General features: G+C 36.3%; 1 protein-coding gene across 17 annotated transcripts in view; it reads left to right on the top strand.

The window, feature by feature from the left end:
* KHDRBS2 (KH RNA binding domain containing, signal transduction associated 2) overlaps positions 1-21,930 on the top strand; it is a 645,642-nt gene that overhangs the window by 369,186 nt on the left and 254,526 nt on the right. For all 17 annotated transcript variants that reach the window (XR_005789805.1, XR_005789807.1, XR_005789813.1 and 14 more), the window contains one exon: positions 19,521-19,648. Coding sequence is in view for 6 of the 17 variants with exons in the window: in XM_040473852.1 (XP_040329786.1) it covers positions 19,521-19,648 (128 nt within the window). In the remaining 11 variants the exon portion in view is untranslated. The remainder of the gene's footprint in view (positions 1-19,520; positions 19,649-21,930) is intronic.

The raw sequence follows: 21,930 nt of genomic DNA, 5'->3' as shown, positions 1-21,930 counted from the left end.
AAAAATTAAAATAGAAAAAAGAAAAGAACAATGGAAAAAATGAAAGGATAAATTCCATCCTATTTATTTTAACCTTGAGGATGTGTTGAAGAGGTGTCATGGATAGGTTATTAATTTTTAAAAGATTATTAATATTTGTATCATATGACTTGCTATACTAAGTAAATATTCCTTAAAAGTTAAAAAATAGGGGCATCTGGGTGGCTCAGTCAGTTAAGCATCTGATTCTTGATTTTAGCTCAGGTCATGATCTCATGGTTTGTGACATCAAGACCAGCATCAGGCTCTGTACTGATAGTGTGGAACCTGCTTGGGATTCCCTGTCTCCCTCTCTCTCTGCTTCTCCCCCACTTGTGCTCTCTCTCTCTCTCTCTCTCTCTCTCTCAAAAGAAATAAATAAACTTTAAAAAAAAATTTAAAAATCCCAGGAATGTTGCCAACTACTCTCCAATATAACTTGCTAAAATATGCACATACATATTGAAAGGAAATCAATATTTTTTTTTAATTTTTTTTTCAACGTTTATTTATTTTTGGAACAGAGAGAGACAGAGCATGAACGGGGGAGGGGCAGAGAGAGAGGGAGACACAGAATCGGAAACAGGCTCCAGGCTCCGAGCCGTCAGCCCAGAGCCTGACGCGGGGCTCGAACTCACGGACCGCGAGATCGTGACCTGGCTGAAGTCGGACGCTTAACCGACTGCGCCACCCAGGCGCCCCTGAAAGGAAATCAATAAAGAAGGCTGCTTTAATGTGTATATAATGCAACTCAAGAATTTAACAGAATATACTGTTTGTCTAGGATTGCAATAAATGATATAAGAACACTTGCTGAGAGATGCCATTTAACATTATAAAGACAAGGCACTGGAAATGACAGCTAACATGTCCTGTAGCTTTGATCTGTGTTGCTAATGAGCAACAAGGATCTTGCCATGCAATTTAAGGTGAGACTACTGGTTGGAAGTAATAACCTGGTATTTTATGTTTTCCTTGTTTATGCATCTTGCCTAAATGAATCGAATTTAAAATTTTTGTCTGGAACATTTATTTCTTTTAAACTTTTCTTTGCATTTTAGTTTTGTTAAGTTAAAAAATGTCTGGTTTTGAAATGGGTAATGACACTGCCTTAGCTGCTCCCCAACCCCCCCCCCCAAAAAAAAAACTTGCTTGGGCTTATGTTGACATTTTATTAATATTCCCTTTTATGGATTAATTTGCATGAGTCTTATTTCATTGCAAGTGTTTCTCTTTACTTTCTTTCCAGCTGCATTTATACAAAACCTTTTGAAAGACATTTTTTGTTATTGTTGTTTTATTGGTCTTTCTTAGACCTTCATTTCATACCAGTGATATTATGTTCACTAAGTCTAATTATGCTCTGGCTGCAAACTCTTAGAATTGGATCTTTTCCAGATACTCAGTCGAGAATAGCTTCAGACTTGATTGTTTGTTAAATGTACTGTACGAAGAAACAACCCTAAACTGAGTCATGGCTATAAATCTTCCTGAATTCATCAAATCAGGGTTTGCCTACACATTCTCACCCAAGGCCTTAACCTTCTAAGGATAAATAGCCAAAAACATATCTATTATATTTCATAACTTACTATAGTCCTAAGATTGTCTACCACTTTAGAAAAATACAGGATAAAATGCTTTCACCTACATTTAACACTTGAGTATTTTCTTTTAGCTAAAATTTGTCTAAGATATAACTGATATGGCAGACTTGCCTTATCATTTCAAATGAGTGGTACATCAGAATAGGGGACCCAGTAATCTGCATGGGAAGAATAATAGCTAACATTCATCACATGCTCAGTAAGTGCTAGACACCATCTCAAGCAATTTACATATGTTTATTTATTTAATCCTCCCAACAGCCATATTATTTTGTTTATTAGTGTTATTAATCTCGTTTTATAGATAAGAACATTTAGGCCCTGAAAGGCTTAGCATTTACATTAAACCACACAGATAATAAATGTCAATGTCTGAATCTGACCCGGTAGTGGGACCACACAGTCACATTCGTAATTACTACATGACATTGTCTGTCCAGAGTCCAATAAAGATAATTATGTTTTTTTTTTTCTCACAGTTTTAAAACTTAACTCTCCTAAAAACTGGCATGGCACCTAAAAATATCATGAAATCAAACAACTAAATGCTACCACTGTACGGTAATGTTACAATCATGTTTTTATCTCCTTTAAGCTCTTGAGGTCTTGTATCATTTTTTTTAGGTAGAAATTGATTTTTGTTCCAACTAAAAATACATAAAAATGGATTTTCTCACACAACTCTTAGAATTGTAAAAGGGGACAGAAAGGTACTGAAGTGATATTTCACCCGCATGACCCGCTGAAACTGAAACACCCAGTGATAGGATCCACATGGAAAATACCAGTCTTACAGCTCCCAGAGAGTGGGAAGGTCTTTACTTCTTTCTTTCTTTTTGTCTTCCATTATTTTTTTTAAAGTTTATTTACTTTCGAGAGGGACAGAGACAAATTGTGACTGGGGGGCGGGGGGGCAGAAAGAGGGAGACAGAATCTGAAGCAGGCTCCAGGCTCTGAGCTGTCAGCACAGAGCCCCATGCAAGGCTTGAGTTCATGAACTGCGAGATCATGACCTCAGCTGAAGTCGGATGCTTAACTGACTGAGGCACCCAGGCACCCCCTTATTTTTTTAACTTTTTAAATGTGTATTTATTTTTTGAGAGAGACAGAGCATGAGCGGGGGAGGGGCAGAGAGAGAGAGAGAGAGAGACAGAGAGAGAGAGAGAGACAGAGAGAAAGAATCCAAAGCAGGCTCCAGGCTCCCAGCTGTCAGCACAAAGCCCGACGCCTGGCTCAAACCCATGAACCGAATGGTGAGATCATGAGATAAGCCAAAGTCAGATGCTTAACTGACTGAGCCACCCCAGTGCCCCTTTTCTTATTTTGTAAGTAGGCCAGTAGTTTTCAAAATTTGGAAAGGTATGATGGTTTGGTAGTTATTCTTTTTAGATTTTTAAGCCACTGTGGACATGACCAGAAATAATTCATAATGAGGAAATTAAACAAAAGATTACTTTTTAGAAGGGAAACACTAAATGAAAGATCATGTTGTACAAACTGAAATTATGCAAAAACTAGCCAGTATATCAGGGCTGGAAGAAACAAGGAGGGTCTTACAAGTTAGCTGGTCTACGTGAATAATTTTGACATAACAGTTTCATCTAATCACATTGTGCATTTAGATCTCATCAAGCTTTGTACAGTCAATTTACAGCATATCAACAAATGACTATGCTGTCATTTATTGCCCATTTTGTTATAATGCAAGCTACTCAACCCCATTTCTCTGTGCCCTGAGCCACACTTCTGTTGCTCTAGTTAACCGTTTCTTGAATCCTTTACATATCTTTTGTATTTTTAAAAATTACTGCACAATCACATATTTTAATATCACCCTTGGTCTGCTGTGTGTTCTGCTTTTTTATTTACTGATCCTTGCCCTCAGTTTTAATTCTCTTTATAATTTTACACGTCACAGACACATAAATGCATACTGCACAGACACACGAGTGTAAACGTACATGTGTGAAAATAACATATGGTCATGTAGAGGCTCACCAGATAGTTTGAGTTGTCTTCATGTCTCTAGAAACGGAGTCTGGTTTTATTTAACTCCATTCGGGGATAAGAAAATAGATAGTTGAGAGAAAAAAGGTGATTTTGTTACGTCACACAGACAAAATCCACACTAGAGCTCAGAATTCCTATCTCCAGGCCTAGAAAGTAGCCTCTTCAATTGACAAATTTATTTATATCACCTGCTTGTCTAGTGGCAATTGATTAGTCAAACAGCTACCATACTTGTTTTACATACGTGTCAAACACAGCCATATACCACCAACACCAACAACAGGAGCAGTGATAATATCAGCTTGGCAACAAGGGCAGTGTGCTCTTTGATTTCCATTTCTTTTTTAAAAAGAACACAGTGATTTAGAAGGACAGCCCCCATACAGCACATTATATCATGTGTAGAGCAAGGACTTGGAGCTCTGATTCAGAAAGCTATGCTATTTTGATTGCAGCATGTCCAGGCTGACAGGATCTCAGAACTAGAGGAAAATAAAAAAGGAGTAATTTAACCGGGATAGAAATGAGAAATGTAAGGCACTTAAAATGTTTTCTGCTGCTAAATCCTGCTTCTGATTTGCCTCACATTCATCATTTAACCTCTGAGTCTGCAAATGGGGGTAATAATCTTCCAACTCCTCATCATTCACCAAGGTGCCATAAAGATGAATTTGGTCTACTTCTGATGCATTTAGAGTTCCTTAGAGATTGGCAGTGCATATTAGAGGAGTTTTCAGTAGACTCCTACCTCTGACAATGAGCAAAGAAATAATTGGGTAGCACCATGATTTTTGAAGCTTGTGTAAATTGTTTCAACTTGATGAAAATTCTTTATTTCATAGCATCATGCTATCAGAATAGTTTCCTGATTGATTTTTTAGTAAATTTGATATTTTAGAGCAGTTTTATGTTCACAAAAAATCGAGAAAAAAGTACAAAGGGTTCTCTTTTATACCCTCCCCCCCCCCCACATATGCATAGTTTCCCTCATTTTCCACATCCCCTACTGGAGTAGTATGTTTGTCACAATTGCTTAGCCAGCAATGACATATAATTGTCATCTAAATTCCAGTGTTTACATTAGAGTTAACACTTGATGTTGTACATTTATGGACTTTGATAAATGCATAACCTCATGTGTTGCTATAGATTGAACATTTGTCCCTGCTTCCCCCCAAATTCATATGTTGAAATCCTAACCCCAAGATGATGGTGTTAGGAGGTGGGTGGGATCACCTTTGGGTGACCTTTAGATTATGGTGGTGGAGCCCTCATGAATGGTATTAATACCCTTATAAAAGAGACTCCAGGGAAAAAAGGTCATTTATTAACTAAAAAGACCCTCACCAGACACTGATTCTGCCAGCTTCTTGTTCTTGAACTTCCCAGTCTCTAGAACCAAGAGAAAGAAATTTCTGTTTTTTATACCCAGTCCTATGGGTATTTTGTTATAGCAGCCAGAACAGACTTAGATATGTCTCCACCATTATGGTATTGTACAGAATAGCTTGGCTGCTTTAAAAACCCTCTTTGTTCTACCTAGTCACCCCTTCCTTCTCTTTTTTGCCCCTGACAACCACTAATCCTTTTATCATCTCCATAGTTTTGCCTTTTCCAAAATGTCATATAGTTGGAATCATATAGTATGTAGCCTTTTCTGATTGGCTTTTTTCACTTAATAATATATATTTGTTTCCTCCATGTCTTTTCATGGATTGATAGCTTATTTCTTTCTGACGTTGATGATATTCTGTTGTCTGGATATATACCACAGTTTGTTAATCCATTCACCTACTGCAAGATTTCTTGGTTTCTTCCAAGTTTTAGTAATTGTGAGTAAAGATTCTATAAACGTATGTGGGCAGACTTTGGGGCTGATCTACATTTTCAAGTCCTTTTGTAAATACCAAGGAGTAGTATGTTTGTTGGATTATATAGTAAAAGTATGTATACTTTTGTAAGAAACTTCCAAACTGTCATTCAAAGTAGCTGTACTATTTTGCGTTCCCACCAGCAATAAATGAAAGTTCCTATTGCTCTACATCCTTGTCAGAATTTAGTGTTGTCAGTGTTTTGAATTTTTGTCATTCTAAGAGGTATGTAGTCATATCTCATTATGGTTTTAATTTGCAGTTACCTAATGGCCTATGATGTGGAGCATCTTTTCATATACTTATTTCTAATCTGTATGTCTTCTATGGTGAAGTGTCTGTTCATATCTTTTGTTCATTTTTTAATCAAGTTGTTCATTTTCTAATCGCTGAGTTTTAAGAATCAAGTGTATATTTTGGATAATAGTCTTTTTAAAATTGTTTTTAAGTTTATTTATTTTGAGACAGAGAGAGAGAGAGCGAGAGCGAGAGCGAGAGAGAGAGAGAGAGAGAGAGAGAGAGAGAACAAGCAAGGAAAGGGCAGAGAGAAGGAGAGATAGAATCCCCAGCAAGCTCTGCACCATCAGTGCAGAGCCTGATGTGGGGCTCAAACTCACAAACCATGAGATCATGACCTGAGCCGAGATCAAGAGTCAGATACTCAACCAAATGGGACACCTAGGCGCCCCTGGATAATAGTCTTTTATCAGATGTGTTGTTTGCAAATATTTTTACCCAGTCTGACTTGTCTTCTCATTGTCTTAAAATCCCGATTGATTTTTAAAATTTATCCTACATTATTGTTCAGGTTGTTTATTGGCTTTACAAATCCGTATTTGCATTTGATGCTGAGTATAGAACTTTCTTTGTAAAGCTTAGTTAAGCAGGAGTTGGCAATTCTTCTCATATTGATTTGTATATTTAATATACTATAATTATATTCTAAATAGTGATAAATCAGAGGATGTGATATCCAGAAAGTTTGGGTGGAATCTCAAAATTCTAGTTGTGTTGCAAATAATTTAGAGATATAGCAAAAGTAATTTTGTGAGAGTTGAATTCTCTGCCTTCACATGCACACCCTCACCTATATAAACATCAATTACTTAGCACAATTATAGGTATTAAACCAACAAAATTTTACACGTATGCTTTTAGCTTTTTAGAACAAGGCCATACGGAAATCACTCATATTAAATTCGAAGCCTCAACGGCTGATTTGCAAGCATGAGGCTAATTAAGTTTAGAATTAAGTATATTTTAGAAACCTATAGAAGTCAAACTTCTTGGAAGAATGTTTTTGTTCATTATAAAATCAAGATTTGGGTTTGTATTTCTAATCTATAAATTGTCTGGAGGGTGATAAAAGAAAGAGAACCATAGGTCTGCTCTGTACTTACTGATGCTTTGGAAGCAATATCCTTAATACTGCAGAAGACAGCCAATTAATGGCTTTTGTGGTTTGCTAAATGCCTGAGTAAAGTTGAGATGTTTAATAACCACAAAAGCCCTTTACTGCCACTAGAGTCCTAAGACTCCAATTGCAATTCATATTCTATACCAGCATTAAAACTGGTGTAACAAACCAAAGTATAAATCTCTTTTTATAGCATTTTCTTTCTCCTCAAGAGGATTTGCTGATACTATTTTTTAACTCTTTTTTTTAAATTCCTCTTTGTTTCAGTGACTTTGCGGTAAAGAAGTATGTGAAATGAGATGGTTTGCAAAGCAAAGTGTCATTTAAGTATGTGTTTTGTGAAGAAATTATTATATAAATAGATAAGTACACCACCACATTTCCATGTGCACATAGCACCCTAATCATTTGTATTTCAGTGCTAGAGTAGGAAAGTAAAAATTCAGTAGCCTGTCCTCCTTTGGATGTCTATGGCAGCCTTTTCATGAGAAAATCATATGGAGACACCTTGGGGATTATTTAGTTGGATTATTATGACCACATTTTCATTTTCCTGCTATAGAAATAGAGCCAGAAATGACTCGTTCAAAGGCCCAAATCTCGTTTAAGAGCAAAACTTGAATTCTGCCCTCAATCCAATCTTCATTTTCTCATGTCTGGACTGATCTAAAAGTCTTCTGCAGCAATTGAGTTTCTGCAGAAGATGCGAATAACATCCCTGCCACTCCAGTCCATCATCCACATTCCTGAGTGATCCTTCCAAAACCTGTACATGGTGATACCATTCTGTGAATACTCATTGTCTGAGAACACAAACCTCCAATCTCCCAACCTTCTCTCCATACACCCTTCTACTATCCACCTCAGACATGATGTTTTAAGAAAATTGGATTATTGACTATTCTACCCTGTTGCTTTTTTGTCCTGACTTCATGACATTTAAATCTTCCTGGATTCTTTTTTACTTCTAACTTACAAATGTCCACCTCCACTCTCCTTTTTGACCCCTAAATGCTTTCATGTAAGGGTATTTATATTCTTTCTTATGATTAATAGACTATGTCTTTTGCCTTCTTTCTTTCTTTTTTTTTTTTTTTTTTTTTTTTTTTGTAAACAGGGTTCTTAAAGACCTGTATGTCTACCCGGAAGACAAGCTACCCATATAGGAGAGAATCATATCACACCTTAAAAATCCCAATTTAAAAAGCCTCCTTGTTTACAAATAATGTTTACTTTCCTTTTTTAAGAATAGAGAGATATGAAGGGAACTCACATATCTTTCCCATCTCGGTGATGATACCATGATTCAGTTGCACAAACCAAAATTCTGGGAGTCACATTTGAGTCCATTTTCTTCATAACTCCCCATATCTGATCTATCAGCAATGTCAGAAAATTCTGCCAGTTTTCCCTCCAAATATGGCCAGAAGTAAGCAGTGGATCTTCCTCTCCACCACTCTCCTTGGTAGCAACAGAAGAGACTGCAGTAGTGAGCATACGAACTGCAACAATAGTGTCTTCACCTTTCTCCCTGTTTCCACTCTACCTCCATTTTAACCCATTTTCCTAATAGCACCCTTCATGTTCCCTTTAAGATATTAAACTGGTTATTTCACTGTCCAGTTAAATACTCCCTAGGCCATCTAATATACTTAGAATAAAACCAAAAAGAGCCAGTATGATCTAGCCCCTGTCTACTTATCTGGCCTAATATCACTCTCTCCTGTGCTTACTAAATTCTTGATATACACGCACCAGAATTCTCTCTGACTAAATTCTTTTTTTTTTTTTTTAATTTTTTTTCAACGTTTATTTATTTTTGGGGACAGAGAGAGACAGAGCATGAACGGGGGAGGGGCAGAGAGAGAGGGAGACACAGAATCGGAAACAGGCTCCAGGCTCCGAGCCATCAGCCCAGAGCCCGACGTGGGGCTCGAACTCAGGGACCGCAAGATCGTGACCTGGCTGAAGTCGGACGCTTAACTGACTGCGCCACCCAGGCGCCCCTCTGACTAAATTCTTGATATACGTGCACCAGAATTCTCTCTGTTCCTTAGGAAGCTCAGCTTCTTCCTGTCTCATTGTCTTTGCCTTCCAGCTACCTGGAAGACTAGTGATCCAGATCCTTGCATGTCAGGCTTCTCTACATTCAGGTCACAGTTTGTATGTTACCTCTTCAAAGAGGCTCTGACTGACTTCCCATCTAAACCAGCTTTTCCAAACAGCCCCTCGGTAATGTTGCCCTGTTCCTTTTTATCACAGCATATTATTGTCTAAAATAAGCTTACTTATTCCTTTATTTGCTTTTTGGTTGTCTGTTTCCCTGCTTTAGAATGTAAGTAAATTCAATGAAGGCCATTTGTTTACTGTTTTTGTAGCACCTAGAACAAATATATAAACAAATAAGTATATTTGCTGTATTTAACATAGAGAGTGTTACTATATTTAATAATAATATATTTTTTCACTGAGGAATGCAATTGTCCCAGATGCCCCTTCCTGGCTCCTGGCCTTATTATGTTTGTTCAGGTTCAATATAAATTCTGCTTTCTATCCCTAGCTCTGAATGATATGAGTCTGCACTGGTAGTATTCTAGATCTTTAGAACAAAATAAGAATCCTACCTTCAAGCAAAGGACAAGAACACTGTAGATAGTATCCAGATGTTGCTTGATCTTGCGTTTCATAGGAAATGAAGGAAAACTGAAGTTCCTTTGACTGGTCTCCCCACCTCTTGAGAGCCCATAATTTCTCCAGTTGGGATAAAAGCAAATCAAAGTATAACCTTCATCACGGACCATAGAACTGATGTTGATGAATCCTAAAGCATGTTCTTTATAGAATATTTAAATGGTTACCTTCTTTCAATCAAAGTTTACAGAATAAATCTTAAATCTTAAAAGTGAGTGGGGAAGGCATTAGGGAAAAGTTTGTGACCTGAGTGTTAACTCTCAATACTATTTCTCCCTTGGCTTTGATGAAAGGACTTGACAGACACAAGTATCTTGGTAGGGAAACTGAATGGTCTTGAAGTACCTGATGTATGTGATTCCAAGAAAGCAGACATTATCTTTACTCTTTGAGATGCAGAGTTAAAGAAGGAAGAGATCCAAGGCCTGAAAGGAGCCCTAAAAACAGACCATCAGTCCCATGTTTGAGGGGATCTGGTGGCTTCCTGCAGTGAACCTTTTCTACAGAATAATTGATTCTGACAGCCTGCCATGTATGTTCATTATGTGGAGGAAGGAAAGGGGGCTGCCTGATTCAGTTGACTTTAGTGCTCTTGAGGAGAACTATACACATAGCCTGTAGGACTAGGGAATATTAGGAGAAGCCTGAGGACAGAGAGCTGTGCTGTCCCGGTTCAGAGAAGCCCAGCATGTCAGCTGCTCTGCATGAGCCCATGATAGCAAAGAACCCAAGTCTTCCTCACCTGATGAAGAGGCTCCAACTCAAGACCCATTCAGAGGCTGAACAAACCCACCCACAAATAAACAAATATGATTTACAGTCCATTAAAGGACCGTAGTAAATTGCGGAAGAGGAATCCAGCTGAACAATTCAACAGACAGTTCCTACTGAGGCAGAACTAATGGAAGCAAGGAAAGGAAGAAAGGATGTACACCCAATCCCTCTAACTCCGAATCAATGTTCTTTTCACTTTGCAATTCTAATTTCCTTCATGAGGCTACTTGGGAACTTTCACATCATATTTTGATGTGCCTTCAAATACTTCTTCATTGTATTACATTCATATATCACAAGTCCATTTCTTCAGTTACTGATTGTGGAACTAAAGTTTTTCATCAGGTGTTTGTTGCTTTCCTTTCTTGAGTTTTCAGTAGCTGAACTCTTTAGTTAGCATCCTTCACCTTAGCTGAATACTCTCACTCCTGCTTGCCTCTGCTCGGCTTCTGTCCTACATTCACCTTTCCCAGCTACTAAATGAGTCTGCTCTCTTCTAGTATAACTTTTTTTTTAAATGTTTACTCATTTTTTGATAGAGACAGAGCGTGAGTAGGGGAGGGCCAGAGAGAGAGGGGGACACAGAATCCGAAGCAAGCTCCAGGTTCTGAACTGACAGCACAGAGCCTGACACAGGGCTTGAACTCAAGGACTGTGAGATCATGACCTGAGCCAAAGTCAGACACTCAACCAACTGAACCACCCAGGTGCCCCCTGCTCTCTTCTAATTCAACAGTTGAAAAAGTAGCACTTTAATTATTTTTAAGGGCTAATCTACTGTAATGTTATTAAATGTTCAGGAAGAATACTATACAAAGTTTTGTTGTTGTTTTTTTTTTTAAAGATTAAATTTGGAAGGAACTGGTAACTGCAAGCCAAATAAAAGGACAAGTGTAAACAAAAAGGCATGTGCAGCATATTTTATACCCTTCTCAAAGAGCTTCAAAAAAGTTGCCATGACTGAGTAGGTTGTTGTTTCCCTGATTAAAACACTCAGAAGGAATCATCACAATGTTTTCATTTGGGAAAAAACAAAGAACTTCTAGGAGAGATTTTCTAATGAGCCACCCAGATAGGTCTTCTCAGTTAACACTTTTCTTTCTAAAACAGAAATGTAGAGTTCAACATTTTTTAATAAAACAAAGTAGAAAGGTAGTAGCCACTAAAAACATCATTATAATATTGGGAATAAATCAGTTTTCAAGTCTAAGAAGGCATCTATCCTTGCCTAGAAAGAAGAACAATTCATGAACAGGTGTAGGGATCTAGTTTTCTGTATTCACTTAAGTTCTGCTGGTTCAGGGGCTTTCCTCTACTGTGTCTCCAACACCTACATCAATGTCTGACATGTACTTGCTGCTCAAAAAGACATTAAATAAATAAAATGGTGATTTATTTAGCAAAATTCCTTTAGCACTTTAAAATATCTGGTTGGTTAGATGCATTATTACCACCTTGAATACATAAATTTTCTATGTCCAAGGAAGGCCAGAATCACAAGGTTATTAATAAAAATCACCCACATGTGCCGTATTCTATCAACGTTTTTCATGCACAGAATATGTACTCTCTTCTAAATATATACTTGTCATGCTGATTCTTTGTTAAGAAGAATTTGGACCCATTTGATCAATGTACCAATAACTATCACCAATTCTGTGTTAGCCAAAAGTTTGGGGGTTTTTTTGCATCCCTAAATTAAGGTTGATATGATATGCCAAAGTATGAAATCAATGCCTATTTTAACTTAAAATTGAGAGAGAACTCCTGTATCATGTGTGCAAGTAAAGTTGCCAAGGAAATTTGCAGAAAAAAATGTCATTCTGGATCTGTTTAAACAAATGGAACTTGGTATCTTTAGAATAACAACCCAAATCTCTCATTTACTGTTATCTAAATATTTATCTATGACCCTAAATCCACCCTGAGGTAGTGGCTGATTCTTATATGCTGGGATGGGTGAAGTAATGACACCAAATACGTAAGTCAAATACACCCAATTACATGAATCCTTTGGTGCTCATTCAAAAGGTCTTGCTTCCTAGACCTCATATATCTGCGGTTGATGTTTGCCAAGGTAAAATAAAACAAGAGAGAAAATAAGCCAATAATCCTGCAAAATATCTACCTAAAATCTGTATAATTATTGTCTTATTCTTTGATGATTTTTATATAGTGTGAAAAATTACTTTATAATGGGGAAAAAGAAAAAAAAATCTTGAATAACAGAAGTTGCCATCCATAGTGGTTCAAGATACAAAGTCCACATTTTTACTTTGTGATATTTGATGTCCTTTGGTGAATAAGCTTTATAAAGCCTTTATATAGACCTTATGCAGAGTCATGCACCAAACAGATTCTTAATAAATCTAAATTGACTGTTCTTTGACCACATTTTGTTAATGAGGTTTTCTGGTACCACGCCCGGGCTGATTAAAACTCATCCTGTGTTGGCTAAAAGATGTTATCTAATAGCCTAAGATGTTTTTCTAAAGAATATCCAGCACAGCACTAGTTGTTTTCTGAAAGAGCTTCCTACCCATTCCAATCCAGCTACAGATTTGATATTGGCACAGGACCCATTACCTCCCGCACTTTCTTGTTTATTACTCTAGTGAAAGTGCCCTAACCTAATTGTTTGTAGGGGCGTAGGAAATCCCAGATCTCTTTGTCATGGCCCAGACGGGTTACAGTCTGCATTTCATTCTCCCCTGATGTTGTCTGACAGTCTTGGCATTGGTAGAGCCAAATATACGTTCACATGTTACCAGTGGTTATAATCACAGTTTTAAATGTGCAGTGCCAATGCCCATCAGAGTCTCAGAAGAGGGAATTTGGCAGGAAAATGGTCCCTCACTATGCCCCCAGGTAGCCTATCTACACCTGTCATCACCTGGCATCAACACGCAAGTGAAATAATCTTCCCAATTTGTATGTGGGCAAAATGCCATCATAACAGATGGACATGAGTGTATGTAACTGGGAAATTATGCATATACATTAAATATGCAGACTATGAGCATGAGTCCTTTCTAGGAACATCCAAACATCTGTCTGCTCTGAGCTTTTGTGTATACTGTTTACACCATATGCCGTCACGGTGGGAGGGCTTTGTCGGAGATGCGAAAAGGAGCACTCATGAATTTCATGGAAATTGTTTCATAGGGCTAATTTGCCTCACCCTAAGCAAAAGGAATATAGAACAAGTATTGTGAATATCTTTGTTATTATTTCAAGACAGCAATTTTTAAAAACTGATTTTGGTAACAAACAACCGAAATTTTTGGGCATTGTAGGAAAATAAAATTAAAATTTGAATCAATTCTAAAAATGTTTTTGTATGATATGCATGTGTTATTTAAGCCTTGATAGATTCATTCAAAAGTTCACTGTTACGACCCCTTCTGTCTGAACCCAAAGCTGCAGATCAAACCAATCAGCATTTTTAAAGCAACTTAGTTTGTCTTCAAGGTAAAGAGTATTTTTAGAGTGCGTATGATTTATTTACTGCTGGTATAGCCAAAGTAGTAAAGCATTTTTTATTATTGGAAGTGTGGAATCCCAGGACTGGAATCTTTTTTTTTTCTTATGAATATAATTTATTGTCAAATTGGCTTACATACAACACCCAGTGCTCATCCCAACAAGTGCCCTTCTCATGCCCATCACCCACTTTCCCCTCTCCTCCATCTCCCCATCCACCCTCAGTTTGTTCTCTATTTAAGAGTCTCTTATGATTTGCCTCCCTCCCTCTTTGTAACTATTTCCCCCCTTCCTTTCTCCCATGGACTTCTGTTAAGTTTCTCAAGATCCACTTATGAGTGAAAACATATGGTGTCTGTCCTTCTCTGACTGACTTATTTCACTCAGCATAATACATTCCAGTCCCATCCACATTGCTGCAGATGGCATGACTTTATTCTTTCTCATTGCCAAGTAGTATTCCATTGTATATATAAACCACATCTTCTTTATCCATTCATCAGTTGAATCTTAATTAAAATAATAGTAAGTTTCATCTGTAAGTATAACTTTCATTTTTTCTTGACAAAAACAATTTTATAATATGAGGGTTAGCTTTATTTCAAAAATTTTGAAATATTCTGCTTTTGCATACAAGTTAAACATATAATATTTTATTTTTAATATTTATTATTTTATTATCTCATCATTTATAATAAATAATATTTAATATTTTATTTATTAAAATATCTATGTTATTATTTATTTATTTTAAGTGACTGGAAATTAATTTTTCCACTTTTGTTCATCCTGAATTGTCATAATTGTACCTTTCTTTGTCCTTTATGAACTTTATCACATGCTTAGGGAATTATTTTTCTATATTTATGTCTTTATCTCTCAAAGATCTCTTAACATTATAGTAATAAATGAAATAATATCATAAATTGAAAGTTTTCATAATTACTATTTAGAAACTTATATTTTTACATCTCAATGAATATGTTGTTAGCATATTGGGCATAAAAATTGTAAATGCCATAAAACTACAACCACACATTCATATGTATACATATTTCATGACCCCAGCACCTTAGAACTCAATAACACCAGGTGAACTAGGTAGTGATGTATATTTGATAAGATAACATTTACAAGGTAAACTTGGAAGGTTTTGTTTACTCGTGTCATTAAGATCTTATATAACTAAAGTATCAGCAACTCATACCACAGTTAAATGTCCAGCTGGATATACTAGCTTCAGGTAGACTCAGGTTCTAGTTATGAAAGATTAATTCAAAAATAGGTTTGTGCTTAATGAAGACTGGAAGTAAGCGCTATAATATAAAATTACAGATTTTAGGGTTTAGAAAATTATATTTATGTTATAAAACAATACACAGAATATATTCAGTCTAGGAAGTTATTAGTATCAACTATTCCTACATGCAGACATTTAAAAAGTTCTTTTCCATATTTATTTGAAGCATGTAGATGCTTCATTACTATAAATACAGAAGTGTGTATATTTTGGTTGTCTAATTAGACAAACCTGAGTTTATTAAAAGACCTGGTCATTTAACATTTAATGATCCAAACACTGCAGTTAATAAGTGACATCTTCAAGGATACAAATTTGCATTAAAAGTAGATTAGAAAATTCTAATCACTACATTCTTTTACTAATCTCTTATACAATCTTTGTGCTTCTATTATCATAAATATGTGTAGATGACTCTCATATTTACTCTCCCTACTCAGATCTGAATTTCTAAGATAACCCTTACTGCCACTTTGGTATTTTAAATTTAAGCTGATTAAGACCAAATATAAATTCTCCACCTCTACACTTTTTTCCTCATTCCTTCTTTTATCTTGTTAATGTTCTACTTCTAGCCATCTCTGCACCTTAAATGTCTTTTGTCCCTACCTTTCCCAAATATATCATATACTTCCCAGTTGAGGACTCCTACTAAATTTTTTCGTGGATGCCCATTTTCTTTCTCCGCTACCCCATCACACACATGTACCCACAGTTTTTCATTGTTGCTGCAATTTATCTGCACCTACCAAGTTGTTCTGATCTCTGGCCCAAAATATGTTGATGACTCTTTCATATTGTCTTACTAAGTGAAGTGTTACAAAAAATTAGGCAACATACAATTCATTTTCTTAAAAAATATCAATCACCACCCTTTTTGGTAATCAATAATCAGTTCACAGTTCACATTTATTCTGTATATGACCATTTTTAAGTAAGAGAATGGCAAGCACTCCAATTTAATCAGAGCATAAGGTGTGTTGAACAGAACAGGCTCCACCAGCATTGACATTAATGCATTTACCGAAGCTCTCAGTTTTGTAATCTTAGCAACTTGGTTTTGTTAACATTGTGTATGTTGGTTTGTGTCCTTCAAGCAGCAGATGCCAAGCTGGGATTATACACATAAGGATTTTGTTAGGGAAAATTCTCTTTAACACAAAAATAAGGAGGGAGCCAGAGAAAGCTGGGGAGCCCTCACACTACGATATCTGACCCAAAGGAAAGAGAGGTAGAGGGGCCTCGACTGCCCTGGTGCAATGAGATTAAAACAAGTTCAGCAAGGCTATCAGGGAATCCTTCAGGTATAGGAAGACGGGTCTTGTGACTCCCAGGAATGGGCCTATTTTAGCATCTTGACCACATTTAGCCATTGACTAAGAGTCACTCATGGGGAGCATGGGACTGGGGACAAGAGGTTTCAGAACAGAGCAACTGGAATTTTTAGTCAATTACATCTGTAGTTGGAGGTTTGTATTCTCTTGACCACCACAACCCTGGAAGATGATCCATTTCTCAAAACAGAATATCTAGTTAAGCTCATAGAAAACCTGATTGTATATCATTATATATCAATGATAGTTGTTTTACTTACACTAAGAATTAACCTGCAGTGTCAAATATTCTTGTTAAAAAATAAACAGATTCTCTGCATGTTAGCAGATTTCTGTCTAGGAGCTGAATTCCAATCTGCAGTTGGATTGGTGAGCATAGACTCTGAATAAAATGTTTTAAGTGGACAATTCAAACTTTAATGACACCAGGGTATGACATTAGTTATATTTCCCTCCATAGCAGGGCTACACATACCCCAAGTAATATATAGATCACATCTGGGTCTAAGCACCCTCCTTTGGACAGGACAGGGAAAAGACTGCTGAAGTATGCCCCTCTGACTTTGGTCTCTCGTGTTCCATGCTGAGCAGTCCCCTCTCTGTTTGTTAGCTTTTGCACAAAACAAATGACCACAATGCTGGCTTAAAGCACCACTTTATTATTTATTTCTACCAGTTCCGGGGGTAAGTAAGTGATTTTTTTATGGTCTTCATCAACTTGACTCATATTGGATGGCCTAGGATGACCTCACTCTTATGTTTGGGATAACAGATGGGATGGTGGAAAGGAAGGGGTGACTGGAGCCTCTCTCCACATGGTCTCTCATTATCCAGGAAGCCAGCCTGGCTTCTTCACCTGGTAGCATAAGTCTCCAGTGACAAGAAAGGACAAGCTCCAGTATGGAAGGACTTTTCAAGTCTTTGCTTTTGTTACATTTCTTGTTCAATTGACTAAGGCAATTGAACTAAGGCAATTTCTTCCCTATTTTCTTCTCAGCCTCATCTTCCTCTTCTTTAAGATTACACAACGAATAAGACCACATCCACATTATTACATTTTCTGATTCTGGCATAAAAGTAAATTTTTACATAAATTGAATACATCTAAAATTTCTAAATTTTTATTTGTTTTTAATTTTTTTTAATGTTTATTTATTTTTGAGACAGAGACAGAGCATGAACGGGAGAGGGTCAGAGAGAGAGGGAGACACAGAATCTGAAGCAGGCTCCAGGCTCTGAGCTGTCAGCGCAGAGCCCGATGCGGGGTTCGAACTCATGGACCGTGATATCATGACCTGAGCCGAAGTCGGACGCTTAACCGACTGAGCCACCCAGGCACCCCTAAAACTTCTAAATTTTTAAGTTTCATTGTTTCCAACAATGATCTCTCTTTTTACAATTTTTAAAGACCCTGAGAATTCATGGGTTTTCCTCAGATAAGAAATCACACAAAGATTCTCTTGCAAATTAGGAATATTATGTGGGAAAATTATGGAATTAATTTTTCATTTTAATTATGGAATTTAATGGCTGGTCAGCTCACTCAGAAGTGGCAATTCATCACACTGCCTGATCCTAATAAAATAACGGACATGTATATTCTTCCGTTTGGTGGTTACTTGAATGTGAAAATTAAGAGGTATAAATTGAATATATGTGACTTCTTAGAAACTGTAATTTTCTCCTGTATAGTTCTTCTGTCAGCCAGCTGTGTTCAGCCCCTTATGAGGTGCTGAAGAGGATGAATGTGAAAGCATCATGTTAAAAATCAGAAAATGTATGCTTTGGAGTGACTAGTACTTTTCTTGTAATCAAGGCAGTTTTTGGAGCATGACATAAAGTTGTACATTAGAAATCCTTATGGGTTGAATGCATCCCTGCCTTTTTCTAAACAGAGGTGTGTGGGTGAGTAGCACAGTTTTCATGTAATATTACTGTTAAGGTATATATGCAGAGGTAAACTGGCAACATTTGGTGAAACGATACACTTGTTTTTTGGGTCCACACCTAGACTTCAACATGATTTCTGTCAGCCTGCCCTTCACAAATATTTCTAGTGTCCACTTCTAGTCACCTCTCCAGCACTAGAAAATTCAGCAGATTGATTTCACTTAAACATATGTTTGCTGAAAAAGAATTTAATCAGATTAGCCACTTGGTAAAAATAACCAATTATTCAGTTTTGTACTATTCAAGCAGGTGTGTGTGTGTGTGTGTGTGTGTGTGTGTGTGTGTGAATAAAAGGAGAAACAGGGAAGACTGATATTTGTCTTTAAAGAGTACTCATCTTTAGTGCCTCACATCCATTCTTTGGTCCCAATGAAATGACTGATAAATTTCCACACTGACAAAAGATAAAGGTAATCCCTTTGACTTTGCTACAACTCTGGTTATCACTGCGAAATTTGCCTTTTGCTATGGCTGTCTTTCTATCAGCCCAATGCTAGAACACGTAGAAAATTCCTTACTTTTAAATATTGTCCATCAAGCTTGTTGGATTGCACAGCTTCTCAGTTTTCTGAAACTGTGCTATATTATTTGCACTTCTTTATGATGTTAACACAGTGTCTACCTTGGGCCTTGAGATTGCACCTTTTTGGTTTATGCACCAGGAGCTATTTGAATGTCATGCAGTCATTCGCAATTTACACATATCACCCCAGTAGAGTTGTTTTTCAGTAATCTTTATGTTAATCATAACTGTGGTACATTCCAAGATTTCATTCTATATTGCTGTCTCTCCTTTTCTGGTTAACACATCAAGTGATATCCCAGCACATTTCATCTGATTTCCTGCTGAGTATTTCCTTGATAAAAGAAGCAACTTCCTTCCCATTTCTCTCTATAAAAATAGGAATTTAAAGTGTATACACTTTTACATCATTTCAGATTTTCATAGACAAGGCTCCAGAAAATAGATGAAAAATGTCCTTTCATACTGTGTTTGTTCAGGTCTAAGATCCCCATGCCCCATTTTAACTGATCGGATCATGTTTTTTGTTTTTGTTTCCCTAGGACTACAATGATGAAATTCGTCAGGAACAGCTACGTGAATTATCTTACTTAAATGGCTCAGAGGACTCTGGTCGTGGCAGAGGTATTAGAGGCAGAGGGATCAGAATAGCCCCCACAACCCCTTCAAGGTACATTAGCTCTTACTTGAAATAAATTAACTGTAATCAAGGATGGCAAGCCTTTACTGATCTGCTCTGTGCCATGATCATAGCTAGGAATAAACAACATCATCAACAACAACCACCACAACAAAAGCAAGGACAGTGAATGCTTATATAACACATAGGAACTTTCCTAACTTAACTCATCAAATCTTCCATGCAGGGTTAAGTATTATTCACAGGTGAGAAATTGAGGTACAGAAAGGTGTTAAGAATATGCCCGAGGTTACACAAGCAGTCTGACTCTAGAATTCACAGGTGGAACTCTAACCGGCTATTCTAAGAAAATCAGAGGCGCAAACCTGAGACTTTCTTCTTTGTGGTTCTGTCTCCAGGATTAGGGCATGCAGATGATACAATTTTTTTGTCTTTTTCAACCAGGATGACCTTGCAGGAAGAGAAAGCTATACATTGGTCTGTGCGTTGAGTGGCCCTTGAATTGATAGTCCTTCTGGATAGGTAGAGACATAGGTGATGATAGATAGACAGACATTTAGATAGACAGATAATACTTATACCACCAGTCCAGAAAGCCAGAGCACACTTCTTATACGGCTGATGGTAAGAGTATTTAAAAGTCAGTTACGTTTGACTTTGCAATGTCCTTGGTCAACAGAGAAGATTTTACTTGATATTCACTTTCCAAAAATTTGGCATCTTTCTGCATCAGAGTTTGTTTTGTACGATTCTGAATTAGTCAAGCTTTCAGCAGAAAGCATTGGTTTGCAAAGAGGTAAAGCAAAATATACTAATAGCCTTCATGCACAGACTGTGTAATTCATTCTCTTTACCTGATTATAGTTGGCCTTCAAATCTCTAAAAGACATAGGTCTAGAATATTAATTCGTACATTGCATAGAAATCATCTTATGAGATTTTAGGATACTTTGCTGATTCAATTTATTTAGTAAATTATGTCCTAATTATTGTTGACCACCAGTGTCAAAAAAAAACACTGTTTTAACATTTAAGTCATAAACGCCTCCATTTTACAGTGAATCGGGGGAAAAAATTAAAAATGATACATTTCCAAAAAAAATATATCAAGGCAGTAACTATTTAAAGGTAAATTCTGGCAATTCTGAAATTTACATTTGACTAAAGGAAAAACTTCTGAAAATCTGTGAGAACTTATTATTACATTTTTATCTCTAAAAATGAAAAAAAGAGCTCTCTGATGCTGATAAAGAACATTTTTCATTGCTAAAATTTAATGTGACATACTTTTTTGTGGACGTACTTTTATGGAATAAGTCATTTATAAAACCTTGTACATTTCTAACCTCATCATGATGGGTTGTGAAATGACATCATTGCAGGTAATCTTAAGTTGATTAAATCATCTGCTTTAAATAACATAGCTGTCACTTTTGTGATTCCAAAAATAGCAAATTTTGTAGTTTTACATGATGTAAACTAATAAATATTTAGAAAATCTACAGAGGGGACAAGTTTTTTTCTATTCTTTTTCTTTGAAATTGGGACCATCTTTTAAAAATAATGCATTAACCTGCTTTTTAGGATTATAAAATCTTCATATTATTAGATTTTGTTTTATTGAAGTTCTTTGATGTAATATTATATTTGCATATTTGAGTGGACCCTATAAGATTTCAATTTCAGTAAAGCTTTATTCTAACATATTAGTCTCTTTAATGATTTATTAAAGAATAGTGCTTTGTGGTCCCGATTTTTAAATGTTAGAAGAAAAATTTCCTTGAACATTTTTGGTTTTTAATATCCCATATGTATCATACAAATCTAATACTACATATGTATTATGGGAAAAAAAGATAAAATTAATGTTGGAATTTAAACCTCACTTCAGTGCAATATTGATATCATTAATGTATTAACATTAATGAAAGTAAATGGACCAGAACTCTGTTGTCTTTTATTTCAAACCACATGATGGAATGTATCTACAGTTAAAAAAAAGAATAAGGAAACAGTTTTACAAAACAGAAAATCATATTGGTTAGAAAGTTCTTGAAAACATGAGTTAATGGATGCTAATTTGCATGCATGCTAATTGCATGCATAACTAGATTGCATTCAGTACATACTTGTGAAATTATGACTTTATTAAGTTATTCAGATATTTATATTAAAAAAGAATGGTGCCTGGGGTATTTGAAAACTTCTATAATAATTTGTTTAATTAAAACGATTTACATTGCAGCAAATGTATCTATGAAAACTACCTAATCCTCCAATCATTATGCATACCAGAGAACAAAACATTACAT

This window comes from Herpailurus yagouaroundi, unplaced genomic scaffold (genome assembly GCF_014898765.1).
Source record: "Herpailurus yagouaroundi ecotype Mexico unplaced genomic scaffold, PumYag 139, whole genome shotgun sequence".
NCBI lineage: Eukaryota > Metazoa > Chordata > Mammalia > Carnivora > Felidae > Herpailurus > Herpailurus yagouaroundi.
Note: the sequence above shows the minus strand (reverse complement) of the source record. Positions and strands in the feature narration are given on the sequence as shown.